Here is a 17,861-nt window from a genome sequence, read left to right as displayed (position 1 = left end):
CTGATTCCCACCTCATATACTATTTAAACTGCTTTCACCAAGTTAATCAACATATTCCCAATTGCTAAATGTTTTCATTTCTTATTTAGTGAAATTCTGTGCTGCCCTTGATTGCCCTCTCCCCCTTGAGACTCTATTCACTTGGGTTCCTGGGGTTGGTTCTGCCCTTAGCACTCTACCAGTTCTCCCTGGGAGACCCTATCAACTCTCCTAGTTTCAAGTGACCATCTCTTATAAAGGAAAATCTTCCTATCTAGTAGCTTGGCAGTCTTGGTATCTAGAGGGTGGGGGGAAGTGTACCCATTTTACCTTGTACATTTCTCTCTGTATTAATATCTATATATCTGTCTTCTCACTAGATTCTTCACTACCTGAGGGCGAAAACTTTTATCCATCTTTGTATCCTCAGCTCTTAGTACAGCCTGCCACAGTAGACATGCAACAGATATCTGTTGAACAAATGACCCTTTATAAACTTCGCTTCACAGATGTCCAAACAATTTCAGTAGATGTCTCCAAATGTTTATAGAACTATTTTAAGCACTCAACGGTGTTATAATAGATGTTCAGAGAAGGGAGCTATCATTTTTGGCTGCGTAAGACTTTGTGACAGTGATAGCACTTGAGCCACAAAGTTTCAGTGCAGAGGCAGGAAAGGAAGGGGGAGAGTACTAACATTCGACTCCCAGGCCAGAGACTAGAGGGCAGCAACTGGAGTCTACACTGATACGTCAAGTTTGGATAAGGGAATAGAAGATTCACCTAAAAAGGTAGGTAGGAAATATAAACGTGGAGGGCCTGAGGGCCAAGCTAAGGAATCTTGACTTTATTCCTGGGCAAGTTGGAGCCTATAGTGAAAAGGGTGCTCAGTGATCCTATCAATACGTGAACCTGATGGCAGAACGCTTGCTGCCTTGTAACCAGGATACGCTAGATGAGCAGACCAGTGGGACACTTGTGAGCGAAATGAGAGCCTGATTCAGGGTGGTGGCACTGGAAACTATAAGGAAATAGATGTAGTACTTGACATATTTTATTAAATCAAATACATTTTAACATCTTTGAAATGAAATTACATGCCTCAGTTGTCAGCATTTCTTCTTTCTTAACAACATGTAAAATAATGGTGTATCTTAAAGTTGATGGTGTCCAAGATTCAATGATTACAATATCTGGATGTGAGTAAGAAATAGGGAACTCAAAGGAAAAGTTTTAAACCTGGGTAACTGGAAGAACTCTATTATTCCTAACAAAAAAGTAAGGGTATTTCCTTGATCCCTATATAGGAGTCTAACCAAATCTTCTATTTGAGCAATGACCCATAGATGATAATGCTACTCACCTACTTTCCCCATCTGAACTTATAATTAAAAATACTTATTAATGACAACTTTAATATGAACATGTTTTGACCCTCAAGAAACTGTCATAATTTAAAGGGAAGGGAATTGCCACTGAAAGGAGTACACGGTGCTTAGGGATGGACGGCGTGCAGTTTCTGGATCCAGCTGATATTCAAACATATCAAAGCAATTGATAACTTCAGTCATTTGAACAATCGGAACTTCTTCAAACACTGGTTCACTTCTTCCTTGGGGTAGGGACGGAGTGCAATGCAAGTGGGGATGTTCTCTGGCTGCTCCACCCATAGCTTGTGGTCAATGTTCTTCTGTTGCAGTGTCTCTGCCAGCAACTTTAAGGTGGTCTCATCTGGGGCCTACAAGGAGCAGAACACAGACTGAAAAGCCCATTTGGTAAGTGACAAAAGGCAAAGGAAAAAAAAAAAAGATGGAGGGGGGCTCCTCTTAACTGAAACTGGAGGAACAGCTCTACCAAAGAAGGAACTGTAGAGCATGTCTCTAGAAACAACAGCTTCATTGCTCCATTTGCCATTCACTCTCTGAAGGGGTGGGAGTGGGGGTGGGATTGCATTGTCAGTAATTGTGCTCTACACATTTTCTAGTTCTGGTGCTTAAACAGCATCCCTAATCCCTCAGCCAGCTCTGACTTTAAGAGCTGACTACTGGAAGGATTTCTAAAATCACATCACCCCCACCTCCCTCCTACTTCCACCCTAGTCCACACAAACCTAGAAGGATTTTCTTTCCGCCAGGATAGTTCCCAGTTTTTAACTCAAGCGTGGGCAAACTATTCTCTAGTGTCCTTCTGAAATTGTCTCTCATCATCTTTATCACCCATGCTGAATCCCATTACAGCAAATAGTATAGCTATCACTCAGAAAATAAAGAGACTTAGTGTGTTATGTTGCATAAGGTATATTTTTTTGCCTATGTAGGCAGAAGCCACTAAGAAAACTAGAGGTTTGTCTTGATCAAATTAGAGGATGCCGGGATTGCCACTCTTAATCTAATGAGTCCTTTGGGCATGCGGAAGAAGAATGCATTGACTTCCCCTCCCTCCTTCTTCAGCACCAGGAGCAGCACAGTACAAGTTAGGGTGAGTCCAAACCCTTGCTCTACCACTTGCTGATTTGTGTGCTCTTTGATAAGTTATGTGACTTAGCTGAACCTTTGTGTCCCCGTTGTAAAATGGGATGATAATGCTTCCTAGTAGTAGTGAGGTTCAATGAAATCAGGCTCAGATCTGTGCCTGACACAAAGCACCCCGTAAATGGAGTTAATCTTGGCACTGTCTTATATTTTATTGGTCTTTATGGCTACAGCACCACCTTTATTTAATCAGTGGTGACTCCTACGTCCCTTTCTTGAGTCATAGCTAACAACAGAATCATGAGATGTCTTTTAAATTCAGAGGAGTCACTTAATCTCTGTGGGCTTCAGATGTCTCATCTGAGAAAAGGGGTAAATATTTTATCTGCCTGAAAGCAAGGGAGTGGGGGATGTCTGAACTACATGATTTCTTGAAGCCTTCCTATAAAATCCTATAAAAAGAATCTAAAGGAAAAAGCTATCTGTTTCTTTTCTGCCTACTTATATAGATTCTCAAGACATTTTCCTACAGGTTACAGTTTAATGTTTCATTACCCAACAGCAATTTTTCTCTTGAAAAATGATCTGCTTTTGCCAGCTGGCCAAGAAGGAATTACCCAACCCCTCCACCCCAGGTTTATTTATTAAAATAAATAAATTTTATGAGAAGAAGATTGCTTTAAAATGAAAGCAATATTTTTTTCATTATAAAATGTGTGCTTAATGTAGGAAACTAAAAAAAAAATAGAGAAACATTACAAAATAACCAAAATTCCACTACCCACTCACTACTTAATATTTGGATATATTTTCTTAGTTCTTACTTTCAAAATCTGGATCACTTTGTATGTAGAATATATAGTTCAATTAGAATCGCATCATGAGCACTCTTCCATGGCAGGTAAATATGCTCCCAAAACATGATTTATGCTAGTTTCGTAATAATCCATTATAAGGGCATAAGTTTAGACAATTCATCGTACTGGAAATTTAGTGATTTCCACTTTTTTTACTATTATAAAATGCTCCTATCCTTGTACAACGCTCTTTGGGTGCATCTTGCTATTTTCTTAGGATACATTTCTAGAGGCAGAATTGACAGAAGGTAAGGGTAAGATCTGTTTGGCTATCTGTAAAAAGAACCTTACCTCTGATGCTAGGTTCAAATTATACTAGGGTTCACATTTATTTTCAAATAATTTGGCGTCAGAACCAGGTAAATGCTCCAGTTTGACTTCACTTGCAATAAGGAACCCCGCGTCCTTACCCTTCTGGATCGGTTTTGCGAAGAGGGTTAAGGACAGTACTTTTCTGCGCAGCCATTAAAAGGCCGGCGCAGTGCACAGGTAGAAAGGCAGGTGTCGCTCCACCAGCCTCCGCCCTCACAGGCATCTGTTTAAGAGGGACGCAGGTAAGACCGAAGGGGTGCGGGAAGCATTTATAACGGGCCCAATGTCCACTCTTCACACCGTCAGGCCCCGCCCAGTCAAGGTAAGGCTCCTTGGGCAATAGCTCAAGCCCCAGAAACCTTACCAAAACTTGTAAGTCAAACACCCCTCCCCACTAATGCCACACCCACTCCATGAAGTTAGGCCCTCCGACTCAAGACCACACCCTCTTCCGGTCTCGAAATCCTCAGGGCCCCTCCCCCTCCGCCCGGGCCTCACCTCGAGGACCACATTGCGCATGCGCCCCAGCTCCCGGAGGTAAGCGGCAGTGTGTGGGTGGTCCCGGTGGATGTGCAAGGCCGCGGTGGCTGCGTGACAGGCCTGTGCTACCAATGCGCCCGCTGGCCAGGAAAACGGCGCCTCTAATAGATCCTTTCGTAACACCAGGTACTGTACCAGTATCTGCGGCTCTGCGCCAGCGGCCGCCATCCTCCCGCACAACTGAAAGGCCAGGCCTATCCCCCGATGCATGCCGGGATCAGGGAGGGGCCTTGAGCGCCGCCATGTTTTTGTACGGCGGGAGTGCAAAGCACGCTGGGACCGGTTGGCTTGGATTTGAAGGTAAGCGGGAACTCTCGGCCTTGGCCTGAGTGAGCCAGAGGAGAGGAGATAAGGGAAAGTAAGACCCAGTGGCGGAAGGGACCGTGACAGGGTGGAAGGCTGAACGGCATTCTTACAGCCCCTTCCGTGTGCAAGGAAGCCCAGAGGAACCGGAGGCGCCGCGCTTTAGGAGCGCGCAGGGGCGGGGAGTAGACGTGGACACCGCCGGCTCGGACCCGGGGAGCGGAGCGGGCGGGTCAGGGAAGGGGAGTCCTAGCGACGACACTTGGGGTGTCCGGGGCGCACGGGTGCGTACCTGCGTTGCGTGTGCCTTCCCTCTAGGTTTGTCTGAATGTGAATCGATTCTCGCCATTTTATTTTGTCTCCAAGGACAGCCCTATTACTGGGGCTTGGACAGCTTTCTAGCAAGGCTCTTGGAAATCTGAGGAGGAGATGGAGCTGGCGAATACTCTAAGTCAAGACGGCGAGTCCAGAGGAGGTATTCAAAGGGTCGCCTTTCCCCCCTTACTACTGCTGCCCAAACAACGCGCAGGTTGAAAGCCCTTTCCTCCTCTAACCGAGTGTGCTGTTTGGGAGCAGGATGGTGAAAGGAACTAACATTGAAGACTTAAAGGGACAGGCAGCTAAGATCATTGGAGCAGGAAAAATTACTTCACATATTCTAGGCTCTTATCCCTTTTTAGACCAATAGGTTGCATTCCAAGTATGCTAGGCGTTCATATTCAGAGCTACAGTTCTAGCCAATGAGCTTTCTTTACTCTTCCCAGGATTTCGGGGGAGCCATTTATGCATTACTCCCGTGGAAGAGGCAGTGACTGGTATTGGTCAGACCTGGGTTGGAGTCCTGGCTCTGCCATTATAAATACTGTGGCCTTGGGCAAGTTATTTTACTTTTCTCTGCCTCAGTTTTTTCATCTGGAAAATGGAGATGAATAATAGCATTGTGGTGGTGGCTGTGGAAATTAGATAAGTAATTATTTTAATGCTTTTCAAGTGAAGCATTTAGCACATGCCTAATGCGTAGGAAATATTAAATAAATGCTTTACTTTGCATGCTTTGCAAGTAAAGGATCTAGCACAAGTGTCTCTTTTTTAATAAATTTATTTAGTTAGTTTTGGCTGTGTTGGGTTTTCGTTGCTGCACGCGGGCTTTCTCTAGTTACGGTGCGCGGGCTTCTCATTGCAGTGGCTTCTCGTTGTGGAGCACGGGCTCTAGGCGCGTGGGCTTCAGTAGTTGTGGCACACGGGCTCAGTAGTTGTGGCGCATGGGCTTAGTTGCTCCGCGGCATGCGGGATCTTACCGGACCAGGGCTTGAACCCGTGTCCCCTGCATTGGCAGGCGGATTCTTAACCACTGTGCCACCAGGGAAGCCCCACAAGTGTCTTAATATGTAGGAAATGTTCACAAACGCTTCACTGCTAGAGTTGATTAGCATTATGAAACTGTGACCTTTACTATATTGGTCTTTAGTCAGTCTCTTAGGATCTGAGATTGCCTCTGAATTTCTATCTGTTGGTGAGCTTGTTTTCCTGTCTGATACCCAGTAATATTGGTGGACGGTTCCTTTCAGTGTGTGCCTTTATAGTCCTATGCTCCTAATACTTCAGAGCTTCAGAGTACTTATTCAAGCCTCTGTGGATGTCTAAATCCAGTTATGCATTAGCACTTTGGGAAAACATGCGTAAAACCCAAAAAAACAATTTCTGAGAGAGTCTGAATTTGGTGACCCTGTTTTCCTCTGGGTCACTATTATCATAGATGACTGAGATTAGCCATTTTCAGATGATGCCCTTTTTGAACAGTGTCTTGGTCAGGGACTGCTTGTAGGTCAGTGTTCGGCCTAAGAGGTTGATGATCATTGACTTCTATTGTCAGCTCCTCTTGTTTTATAAATTGTTGGCAACGTCTCCAGTTTAGCTGACCACAGAGTTCTGGAAAAAGGGTCACCCTCTGTTCTTCCCTGAAGTGCTTCCTGTTCCTGGGGTTAGAAATCCTTAGCTTCTTGTGAAATTCCCTTTTTACTTCCCTCAGGTGTTTTAGCTCACTTGGAAAGACTAGAGACTCAAGTGAGCAGATCCCATAAAAAACTGGAAGAGCCGCAGAGCACACAGGCAGTGGAAAGTGCTCTTGGAACCAGGATTCATGAACTGAGACGTCTGCGAGATAAGCTGAGGGCTGAAGTGAAACAACATCAAGCTAGAGTGAGTAAAGGGTGATGGACGTTGGCAGGCTTTCCTAGAGTGTAAAAAACAAACATGATCTGGAAATTAGCAAATTTGTGTAATATGTTTTACCTGTGGTCTTACTGGATGGATTTCAGTCCTTGATCCCTCAAGTGATCAAACCTGTAGAGTGGCTAATGTCAATACCAGCTAACAGTTGGCAGGCATTACTGATGGGCCAGGCGAATTCTTCATAATAGTCTCTTAAACCTGCCCTCATAGACATGAGCCTGTTATCTTAATCTCAGCCAGACTTGAGTCATTGGTACTTTTGTCATTAGCACCATCTTTCTGTAACCCAACCTGAAACCTCACAGTAAACTGACTTTTCCCTCTTTTCAGCTTTCTCTCTAGCCCAGGTTCAGTTAGTAAAACCTGTCAAATTCTTCTTTAGATTGTCTTTGTGCCCCTCCCCCACCCCTTGCTGTAGAGCACGTATTATCCACATGGGTCCTAAATATTTACCAGGTGATTTAGATGGCGGTATTGTTGCAGCAGTCTGCTAGTTCGTTTTCTTCTGGTATTTATACTTCTCTGATAAATTCTGCACAGCCAAGAAAATCTTCATAAAACACTACATTCTTCATTAAATTACAAGTTTCCTTGCTCAAAGTGTCAGTAATTAATTATTCATTGCTCCTGGGTTAAGGTCAGCCTTCTTTTTCTTATCTTCCCTCCCTGTCTTCCTTTTCCCCCTTTCCTCCATTTCTTCTCTTCCTCCCTCTCCCCTTCCTTTTTTATTAAAGTAAAAAATATATATATATATATGTATACACATACTCACATATGTGTATATATGTTGTGCACAAATCTGAAGATCCTTTTACAGAACGAACACACCCTGGTAAGTACCACACAGATCAAAGTGTAGACTACTACCAGCACCCCAGAAGTCTCCCTCTTAAATCCTCCGAGTCATTTCCCTCAAGGTAACTGCTATTCTGGTTTCTGTTACTGTACATTGGTTTTACTTGTTACGGAGCTTTACATAAATTTAAAAAGTATAAACTCTGTTATGTCGGGCTGCTTTTGCTGAATGTTCTCTCTGTGAGGTTCATCCGTATTGGTGCATGCTGTGGTCATTCTTTTATATTGCTATATAATTATTCCGTTTAAGAAATATCCCACAATTTATTTACTTATTGTACTTATTGGTGACATTTGGGTTATTTGGGTTGTTTCACTTTGGGGCTATTAAGAATAATGCTGCTGTGAACATTCTTGTGCCTGTCTTTTGATGTAAAAATATATACTTTGCTATTGAATTGCTGGGTCACAGGGTATGCAGATTATCTTTAGTAAATACTGTCGAACAGTATTTGAAAGTTATTGTACCAATTTTACATCCCCAGCAACAGTGTGTAAGGTTTCCATTGTTCTGCGTCTTTACCGATACTTTGTGTTGCCAGTTTTAGAAATTTGTCATTCTAGAGTGTGAGAGTAAATCATTGTGGATTAATTCGCGTTCGCCTAATAACTGATGATTTTAAGTACCTGTTTGGACACTTGAAAATCGTCTCTTGTGAACTTCTTAAGACTTTTGCAGAATTTTTATTGGGTTGTGTACCTCTTATTAAATTGTAGAATTCTTTACACATTTTGGATATGAGTTCTTCGTTGTGTATCTGTATTCCAGATCATCTTTTAAAGACTGGCTTGCCTTGTCACTCTAGTGATGCGATGAGAAGAAAGTCTTTGTTTTAATGAAGTTTGATTGAGGAATCTGACTTTCTGCTTACCGTTCTTGTTTCCTTTTAATCTTTGCCTAACTTTAAGAACATGAAGATGTTCTGTGTTATTTTCTAAAAGCTTTACTTTACTTTTTATTTTCAGAATTACAGTCCCTCTGAAATTGATTTTTGTGTATGGTGTGAAATAGAGGTCATACTTCTTTTGTTTTTTTCCATATGGATATCCAGTTCATCCAGTACTACTTCTTGAAGTAGTACTACTCTTTTCCCACTGTATTGCAGTGGGTCTTTGGGTCCACTGTGGGCCTGTTACTGGGTTCTGTTCTGTGCCATTGGTCTGTTTGTCTTTGTGCTAGTACCAGAGGTTTATTACTGAAAGTTTTGATACCTATAGTTTAGGTCTTCTTCACGATTATCTTGGCTATTGTTGGCCCCTCGAATTTCCATAAATTTGGGAATTGGCTGTCAGTTTCCAAAAAGAAACCTCCTGTACTTTGATTGGAATTGCACTGAATCTATATATCGATTTGGAGAGGATTGAAATCTTTATAGTATTGTGTCTTCCAGTCAGTGTACATGGCATATCTTCTAGCTTCTTGGGATGAACACTTACTGTTTTTTAAGTCTTTTTTTCTCCTGTATGTGTTTAAGGTTATAAATTTCCCTCTAAGCATAGAATCTTAGTCCATATGGGCCACAATAATGAAAGTGCCATAAACTGGATGACTTATAAGCAACAAATATTTATTTTTTACAGTTTTAGATTCTGGGAAGTCCAGGATCATGGCACCAGCAAATTCAGTGTCTGAGGACTTAACTACCTCTTTGATTGTGGTCTCACTGTAACCTCACATGACAGAAGAGGCATGCTAGCTCTTTGGCATCTCTTTTATAAGGGCACTAATCCCATTCCTGAGGGCTCCCCCATCATGACCTAATCACCTCCCAAAGGCCCCACCTCCAAATACCATCACATTGGGCTTTAGGTTAGGTTTCTGAAGTTTGAGGGACACAAACATTCAGTTCATAGCACATGGCTTTAGCTGTATCCCTCAAGTTTTGGTATATCATGTTTTCATTATCATTTCAATTCAAAATATTTTTGATTTCCATTGTAATATCTTCTTTTTCCCATAGGTTTGTTTTAGAAATATATTGCTTAGTTTCCAAAAATTGGGGGATTTGTTAGTAATTTTTTTAGTTACTGATTTATAGCTTAATTCCATTGTGATCAAAGAACATGACCCAGCATGTGGTCAGTTTTAATAAACGTTCCATGTGCATTAAATGTGGGTTTTGCATTTTGGGGTACTGTATTCTCTCTATCAGATAGACCACATATGTTCATCATGATGTTCAGATATTTTATATCCTCACTAATTTACTTGTCAACTTGTTTTATCAGTTACTGGGATAAATGTGTTGAAATCTCCTGCTGTAATTGTGGATTTGTACATTTTTTCCCCTTTCATTCCATATTGCTGTATAGTAGGTACAAACAAATTTAGGATTGTTATATCTTCCTGGTTGACTTAACTTTTATCATTATGAAATGTTCCCTTTTCTTTTAGTTAAACTTCTTAAAGTCAGCTTTGTCAAATATTAGTATCACTACAACAGCTGTTGTTCTTGTAAGTATCAATAGCATATAGTTAGACATTTTAAATCCAGCCTGGCAGTCTTTGTCTTTTAATTAAAGTATTTAGTCCATGAACTTTTAATATGATTACTAACATATCTGGATCTCAGTCTACCATGTTATTATTTATTATCTTATTTGTTCTTTGTTTCTGTTTTGTCCTTTCTTTCCACCTTTTGGATTGATCTTTTTTTATTATTCCACTTCTCTAATTATACATGCTTTTAGCATTCTTTTCGTGGTTATCCTCCACAAAACATGCTTTTTTTTCTTACTAGAACATACTTTAGATTAGTACTTGTACCACTTTCTGGATAATTACAGAACCTTCTAACATCCTTTCTCTCCCACACATGCAGCCTTTCATGTTGTTATTGTCATATGTTAATTCTACATATACTTAAAACTGTATGAAACACTTTTGTTTGTATAGTCACTATGCCTTTAGAGTTATATATATATATATTTACCTTTTTCAGTGCTCATTACTTGCTGCATTTCCAGATTTTCATCTGGGATTATTTTCCTTCAGTGTAAGTAGTTCCTTTTGATACTACTTTCAGTGTAAATTTGCTGGAAATAAATTCTCTATTTTTGTTTGTCTGAAAATGCCGTATTTCACTATATTTTTCATGTTTAAAGGAGTTTGTTTGTTTGTTAGTTTTTGCGGTATGCGGGCCTCTCACTGTTGTGGCCTCTCCTGTTGCGGAGCACAGGCTCCGGACACGCAGGCTCAGCGGCCATGGCTCACAGGCCCAGCCGCTCCGCGGCATGGGGGATCTTCCCGGACCCAATTATAGATTGAATTCAATCTATTGAATTCGGGCTTCCCTGGTGGCGCAGTGGTTGAGAGTCCGCCTGCCGATGCAGGGGACATGGGTTCGTGCCCCGGTCTGGGAAGATCCCACGTGCCGCAGAGCGGCTGGGCCCGTAAGCCATGGCCGCTGACCCTGCGCGTCCGGAGCCTGTGCTCCGCAATGGGAGAGGCCACAGCAGTGAGAGGCCCGTGTACCGCAAATAAATAAATAAATAAATAAATAAATAAATAAATAAATAAATCTATTGAATTCAATTATAGATTGAAATTTATTTTCTTTTATACTTTAAATACGTTTTTCCATTGTCTTCTAGTTCCATAGTTTTTGTCAGATGTTAGTCTTATTGTTTGCATGTAGTGTGTCTTTTGCCCTTTGGTTGCTTTATGGTTCTGTCTTTGGGTTTTAGCAGTTTTATATCATAATGTGGCTAGGATTGGTTTTCTTTCTTCATCCAGCTTGGTGTTTGTAGCACTCCTTAAATTAATTACTTGCTGTTTTTCATTTATTTGGAAAATTTGGCCAGCGTCTTTCAAATAATGCATCTGCCTCATTCTTTCCTTTATTTCTGGGGCTCCCAAGTGTGGAGTTTTTGTTTTGTTTTACTGTGACCTATGTCTTATATCTTTAATCTAGATAAGAAAATGTACCTATTTTCTACTTTTTCTGTGTGTCCAGTCAGCTTTTTTTTTTTTTGCGGTATGCAGGCCTCTCCCATTGCGGAGGACAGGCTCCAGACGCGCAGGCTCAGCGGCCATGGCTCACGGGCCCGGCCGCTCCGCGGCATGTGGGATCTTCCCGGACCGGGGCACGAACCCGTGTCCCCTGCATCGGCAGGCGGACTCCCAACGACTGCGCCACCAGGGAAGCCCCAGTCAGCTTTTAAACCTGTTGAATTCCTGATTTTGGTTATTGTATTTTTTGGATTTAGGATTTTCATCTGACTCTTTTTAATAGATTCCAGCCCTTTGGTGTGAGTTCTCCATCTTTTAATCTATTTTAATGACTATGCCTAATAACTCAAATAGCTGAATCCCTTTGGATCTGCTTCTGTTGTCTTCTTTTTTCTCCTGGTTTTCAGAGGTCTGTTCCTCTTCCCTGATATGCTTCATAATTTTTTTTTTCAGTGATGGGTATTGTATGAAAAAATATAGGGATTCTGAACTATGTTCTCTTCCTCCAGAAAGAATTTCATTTTTTTTTCTGACAGGCAGATAGCATATGGGCATATCACCTTAATCCAGTTGAAGTAGTCTGTTTCTGGTTTGCCCTTACTCCTAGGGTGTAGTCCTTTGGTGGGGGGCGGGGGGACCTCACTTGAAAGCTTGGGTGTGTTGGGAACAGATCTGTCAAGATCCCTCTTCTTTGGCAGGCCCTGATCTCCAGAATCTCTGCTTAGCTTTTTAACTTTCAGGAGCTTCTTTCTGTTTTGGTTTCTAAGTACCCAGTCACACATAGGCAGTTTAGGATTTGGCAAATGCCTGGAGGGCAAATTGTATGCAGAATGTTGGGTTCCCTTTTCTATAGTTTGACCCACAGGAAGGCTGCTCTGGTAACCTTGATCTCCAGTTTTTGTTTCCCTGGCATGGTGTGACTGCTACAAAATTTAGCCTGCAGCTTTCTATTTGGCCTGTATGCCTTGTGATAAAAATCAGCAAATGCTCTGAGGGGGGAAACCTCAGGAAATCCCAGCTAACTTCAGAGCATTTATCTCTAATCTTCAATCTGGCTATTTTGGTGATTCTCCAGTGCCTTCGGGCCATTTTCTGTTTGTTTACTTGCATGATTGCTTATTCCTCTTTGGTATTTGATCCAGCTTGTGTAGTTGTCTCAGAGGGAGAGTTAGTCCAATACCTCCTACTGGGCCATATCTCGCAGCGTGTGGCTTAGAGTCAGTATTTCTCATCCTGGCACTTGAAAACCTGCACAGTCTGACCCAAACCAACTTTCCCAGCCTTGCCTCTTCGCAGCTGTTTTTGCTTACCCTAGACTTTCCTGACATCCTTTTCTTTTTCCTCTCACAGTACTCTCCATGTCAACCAAACTCATTGTTGTCCAGGCCAGCACAATTTCTACTTCTGATTCCTAGCACTGTAACCCACAAGATTCTTCCTCTGCTGTGAATTCATAGCACCAGGTGGCTGGCCACTGTAGCATTTCTTGATCGATTATATAATAAAAAAATATTCTGCATGTAAATTTTTTCCAGGTAGGTGAGGGCATGGGACTTCTATTATGCCCGTTTGTACCCAGTTTGATCTGCTACATATCTCGCAGGTTGAAGCATCTACTACCAACGTAGAACCCGACCAAACATTAGAGATTACTGAGCAAGAAATTTTGAAGAGAAAACTGGAAAACATGAAAGCCATTCTGCAGGCATATCGTTTTACAGGTATAGTTTTTTTCTGACCTGTTTCAATCTGGGTCTCTTGTCTCTAGTGAGTTAGTTTGCAAGATTTATTATAAGTCCTGGACTTACTTCACGAACATTGACTTTTGCCCCCTTCAATATACACACACAGAGCTGGCCTGCTCTTCATAGGCAACTTTACCTACAAGATTGGCCTCTTTGTACAGCAGAAGGTTGATTGGTGGCTGGCTTAGACTGTTCATTTTTAGCAGTTTGACATGTGCTAGATGGTGTGCTAGAACTTTCTTTACTGCTGGCTTGCTTTATGCCACCAGTCAAATAGTTTGAACCCCTCAAGTCTCTGTTTCACCATTAAAATGAGGATTTATTTACCTGTTATCTGTATCATAAGAGGATTGTGGGAAGACATGGGGACTACCATAAATTATTTGACACTCAGGAAAAAAGAAGCATAGGTAAACTGAAAAGTTCAAAATCTCCTCCTCAGTAATTTAATATTTAGGATGCTTTTTCTTTCCCCCCATTCTTCTGTGGTTTTATCAACTCAAAGTGAGCCAGAGTCAGCGAGAAGAAAGAGTCTGTTGTCATTCATTCAACGAGCATTTGAGCCCATGATGTATGTAACTAGGCAGTGCTGAGGGGACTGGGATGCACAGATGAATAGGATACTGCCTTTGCCTGACATCTCTTAAGGTATCGTCTTATTTGTCTCAGGGATCAGTGGGAAACTGACCAGCCGAGGAGTCTGTGTCTGCATCAGCACTGCTTTTGAGGGGAATCTGCTGGATTCCTATTTTGTGGACCTTGTCATGCAGAAACCACTTCAGATACATCACCATTCGATTCCAGTCTTCATTCCCCTAGAGGAGATATCTGCAAAATACTTGCAGACTAATATTCAGCACTTCTTGTTCACTCTCTGCGAGTACCTGAATGCTTACTCTGGGAGGAAGTACCAGGCAGATCGACTTCAGGTATCTGCGATCTTATAAAGCATTTTGTGAGCCCAGATAAGCTTAAAAGGAAAAAAAGGGACATGTACTTTCAAATGTTTCATAACTCTGAGCCGGAAGTTTGACCACTGTCCTTCTAATGCTTGTTTCTTATTAATATACAAGCTATTTTTCACCTTCTCTTCTGTTGAAACTCTGGGTGACGTTGAAGCATGGATGGATACCAGTTAAGGGATTATTCACTCATGAATGGCGATTCTCAAGCTTTTGTACTTGACCCTTCCTTCGCCTCACAAAGTGGTAGGGTACAGTTGCTATACTTTTAATTCAACAGGAATTTATAGAGTACCTACTATGTGCCGGGTGTCTTGCTGAACCTTGGGTATAGGTGCAAAGCAGAGTAATGGTTTCTTGAAATACCACAGAGGAATACTCTCCATCTTTGCCTAAGCTCTGGCTTACCTTCTATTTAGGGTTGCAGTTGAGCTTAGGGTTGAGGTAAAAAGGAACAAAAAAAGGTAGACAGGAAATGAATGCAAATAGGGAATAAGTGACTCTTAAAATAAGTGACTCTTATACCTCTTTATGCATTTGGAATGACTCTGAAGCTCCTGGTTGTCAGATAAACAAATTGATATGTAGTCTGGTTGTCAGATAAACTTAAATTGGTACGTGAATGTAGACATGAAGCATCTCAGCCATATATATGTCAATGCAGTTCTTGGCAGAAATAGTATCTCCCCTGTATCCCCAGCCCTTGGCCATTTACTTAGACTCTAGGCTGCTTCCAGTTCTTAATCATCTTATAAATCTCTATCATTTGTCCTTTCTTCAGGCCTTTCTCTGTCCTTCATTTATTTCTCTGAGATTTAATTAATAGGCCCTGTTTTTGGTAGACATGTTTGAAGCGTCATAACCACTCACTGCCTTTGGAGTTGTAATTGTCATATACTTTGTGTCTCTTTTGATCCTCACCCCCATTAGAGTGACTTTGCAGCCTTTCTGGCTGGGCCCTTGCAGAGAAACTCACTGTGCAACTTGCTGTCATTTACTTACAAAGCGGAGCCGGAAGGCCAGTCCTTCCCATTTTGTGCTAGACTGCTGTATAAGGACCTCACGACAACTCTTCCAACTGACGTCACTGTTACTTATCAAGGTAAGAGGAAGGACACCTCCAGGAAGAAATTACAATATGCCTGGGTTCCTCAGGGTGAAATAGACTACATCAGCTGGGCCTCTTGAGACACTTTCTTCTGTTTATGTACTATGAACAGAAAAATGCGAAGACAGATACCAAGAATATCTTCCTTGTTTCTACCAAATTTTCCTCTCCTCTCTGTAAGTAGTAAACATAATTATCCTAGCTTTCCTTTCTCCTTTGCTCCATCCAGCTCCGCCAGAGTTCTTTCAGCTTATGATTTGTTTTCATTGGAGACGCCTCTTAGAGAGACAGCTAATGAGGCTGTCATAGGGTCACTGTGGTGGAGAGAGCCAAGACTCGTTTCACTGTGAAACCAAGTAGACATGACAAGTCAGCATATACTTAGCTCTCCAGAGACTCTTCTCTAAATGAGAATTTTTCAGGGATGGCTGAGACATTTGCTGTGACTTTGTTTTCATTAAATGTACCATAGTACATGGGCGATAATGAGAAAAAGGATAAAATGTTTTTAGGAGGCAGAAATTTTGAAGCTGCCACAGGTTTCACATCATAGGCTTTAGATTTCTCTGGGCAGAGTTTCTGGTCTCAAAATTTCATTGGACCAGTAAGGCGCAAGCCTCTCTCAGCTCCAGACCAAATTTAAAAAAAAGTTACACGGGTCCAGAATATTAGTGATCCAAGTCCTGATTCCTACAGTTGCACTAAATGAGATTGATAGGTTCTATCTTTTTTAGGGACGGATGCATTATCCACCACACGGGAAGAACAGCGAGCGGCCCATGAAAATCTGTTTTTTACAAAGCCCCTGCATCAAGTGTTTACTTCATTTGCAAGAAAAGGAGACAAGTTGGATATGAGCCTGGTCTCCTAGAATATTATTTTCATTGGGAACACATCAGAAGTGAGTAAACTAGTACTGACCACAGTTGCAAGCAAGGTCCTGGGAACTGAAAACTGTTGAAAGGCTCAGACTCCTTGCCTGGGGACCGTCCTTGCAATGAGAACAGACACCCACCTCACCAGCATGGTTAGGGACAAGTTTGAGTCTGTAGACCCTGGCATTTTCAGACAGTTCTCCATGATTGCCTGGGCACTTGTTATAATGCTCAAGAGTATCTCTTCTCTTGAGATATTGATTTGATCATACATTTTAGCTGAAAATCAGAGGGGTCTATGGGGTAAGAGAAGGCATTTTGTGAAAAAGGGAGTATGTACCATTCAATTGAGTATTTCTAGCTTTTATGATACCTTCAAGTTAATTTTGCCTTACTTTCCTTATCTGCGACTTTTGAAAAGAAAGTTCTTAGAACAGTCTAGGTTCATGATATGACATGAATCATATAGTTAAGGGAAGTGTGTTTAATCTTTGGTTTGGAACGGAATATTCTAGGTCACTGCTTTACAAAGAATATGGCATGAGAAGGTACTATGGATAAAATAATCAGGGTTCCATGTATCTAATGTCGTTTCCTAGAACATGTTAGTAGAGCACAGAATGTATTAAGCTCAGCGGTAAAAAAGCATGATCAGAAGTCTCATAATTTGATCACTGCAAAGGGAAGCAGACCCCTCTCCTTTATGTCTTCCCTCTCCTGCAAGCTCCAGGCCCTGGCTGTACACGTGTCTTTCTCATCTCCTAGTCTAGTTAGGGTACCACTTCTTGGAACCATGGCCTCTGCTCTGCTGGTGCTTTTTGTTCCTTGGCTTGGGAGTATACACAGGGCTAGTGCTGGGATGTAAAAACCTGTCATCGTGCTGTTTTAACTCCTGTCCCGTTTCCCGCCCCACCCCACCCGCCCAGTCACAAATAGGAGTCATTACCACCCGTATTGCCCAAGGCCAAGACCTGATGGCCACGCAGCAACCTGCAGGTGTGGCAGCCCCCACTAACTCTGGGAGGAGTGCAGGGGAATGGTCAAGCCAGCTTGGACCACCATTTAGAGAGAAGCAGCTTAAGAAGAGAGTAAGGTCCTAGTTTAAGCTCTTGCCTGCAGGCACGTGGTGAGGACCAGTGTGGGAGGGAGCAAAGCACTTCTCAGGGCTGTTAACAGAATTTTCCCAATGATCACATTCAAGCTGAATAAAGCTTTTAATAAAACAGTCTTGTTCTTTATCAATACCTGTAAATTCTCTTTTAAAGCAGTAGCAAACGCGACTGTAGCAAGAGCTCAAAAGGCAAGGCAATATCGGAAAGTTTTTTAACAGAAAGTTAAAAATATAAATGTAGGAGATCTGTTTATATATTTTTCTTTCAGAAATAAAGTCCCTTTCCCTCCCTCCCTCCCACCAGGTAAAAGGAAATATTGCACTTTCTGCTCTCATGACTAAGGTGACTGGGGTTCCAGAAGAACCTTTCAAGATTATCAGGACGAGGCCCATTTCACGTAACTCGGACCACAGAGGCAAGCAGGTCTTCAGAATGAAAAGCACGGCTTCCAAGTTCGAGCTGGGGACAGAGCCGCTGCCAGCCCTCGCCGCAAACAGAGCTGCCCCACCTGTGCTCCCAGCCGGGCCCAAAGGCAGCAGCCTTGTTCCGCCTCTGGTA

The 17,861-nt window shown here is 42.1% G+C and overlaps 2 protein-coding genes across 4 annotated transcripts; one reads left to right on the top strand and one right to left on the bottom strand.

Annotated features, from left to right (window-relative positions):
• Positions 1 to 1,017: 1,017 nt before the first annotated feature.
• Positions 1,018 to 4,452, bottom strand: PTRHD1 (peptidyl-tRNA hydrolase domain containing 1). Its single transcript, XM_081254800.1, has 2 exons — positions 4,118 to 4,452; positions 1,018 to 1,717 (listed from the first exon to the last, which is right to left on the bottom strand). The coding sequence occupies exons 1-2, from the start codon at positions 4,367 to 4,369 to the stop codon at positions 1,547 to 1,549; spliced, it is 423 nt and encodes a 140-aa protein (XP_081110926.1). The 5' UTR covers positions 4,370 to 4,452; the 3' UTR covers positions 1,018 to 1,546.
• On the top strand, positions 4,204 to 17,733 carry CENPO (centromere protein O). 3 transcript variants are annotated; one of them, XM_081254793.1, is made up of 8 exons: positions 4,204 to 4,285; positions 4,829 to 4,937; positions 6,492 to 6,661; positions 13,105 to 13,222; positions 13,916 to 14,175; positions 15,139 to 15,310; positions 16,051 to 16,217; positions 17,607 to 17,733. In XM_081254793.1, the coding sequence occupies exons 2-7, from the start codon at positions 4,892 to 4,894 to the stop codon at positions 16,185 to 16,187; spliced, it is 903 nt and encodes a 300-aa protein (XP_081110919.1). In that variant the 5' UTR covers positions 4,204 to 4,285; positions 4,829 to 4,891; the 3' UTR covers positions 16,188 to 16,217; positions 17,607 to 17,733. The 3 variants fall into 3 exon arrangements, with proteins under 3 accessions (XP_081110919.1, XP_081110918.1, XP_081110920.1); XM_081254792.1 differs by lacking the exon at positions 4,204 to 4,285 and adding an exon at positions 4,372 to 4,459; XM_081254794.1 differs by lacking the exons at positions 4,204 to 4,285; positions 17,607 to 17,733 and adding an exon at positions 4,372 to 4,459 and having other exon boundaries at positions 16,051 to 16,219.
• Positions 17,734 to 17,861: the final 128 nt, after the last annotated feature.

Source organism: Mesoplodon bidens (genome assembly GCF_964165515.1).
Source record: "Mesoplodon bidens genome assembly, chromosome: 14".
Lineage (NCBI taxonomy): Eukaryota > Metazoa > Chordata > Mammalia > Artiodactyla > Ziphiidae > Mesoplodon > Mesoplodon bidens.
The sequence above is the reverse complement of the archived record's forward strand: the minus strand, read 5'-3'. Positions and strand labels throughout refer to the sequence as shown.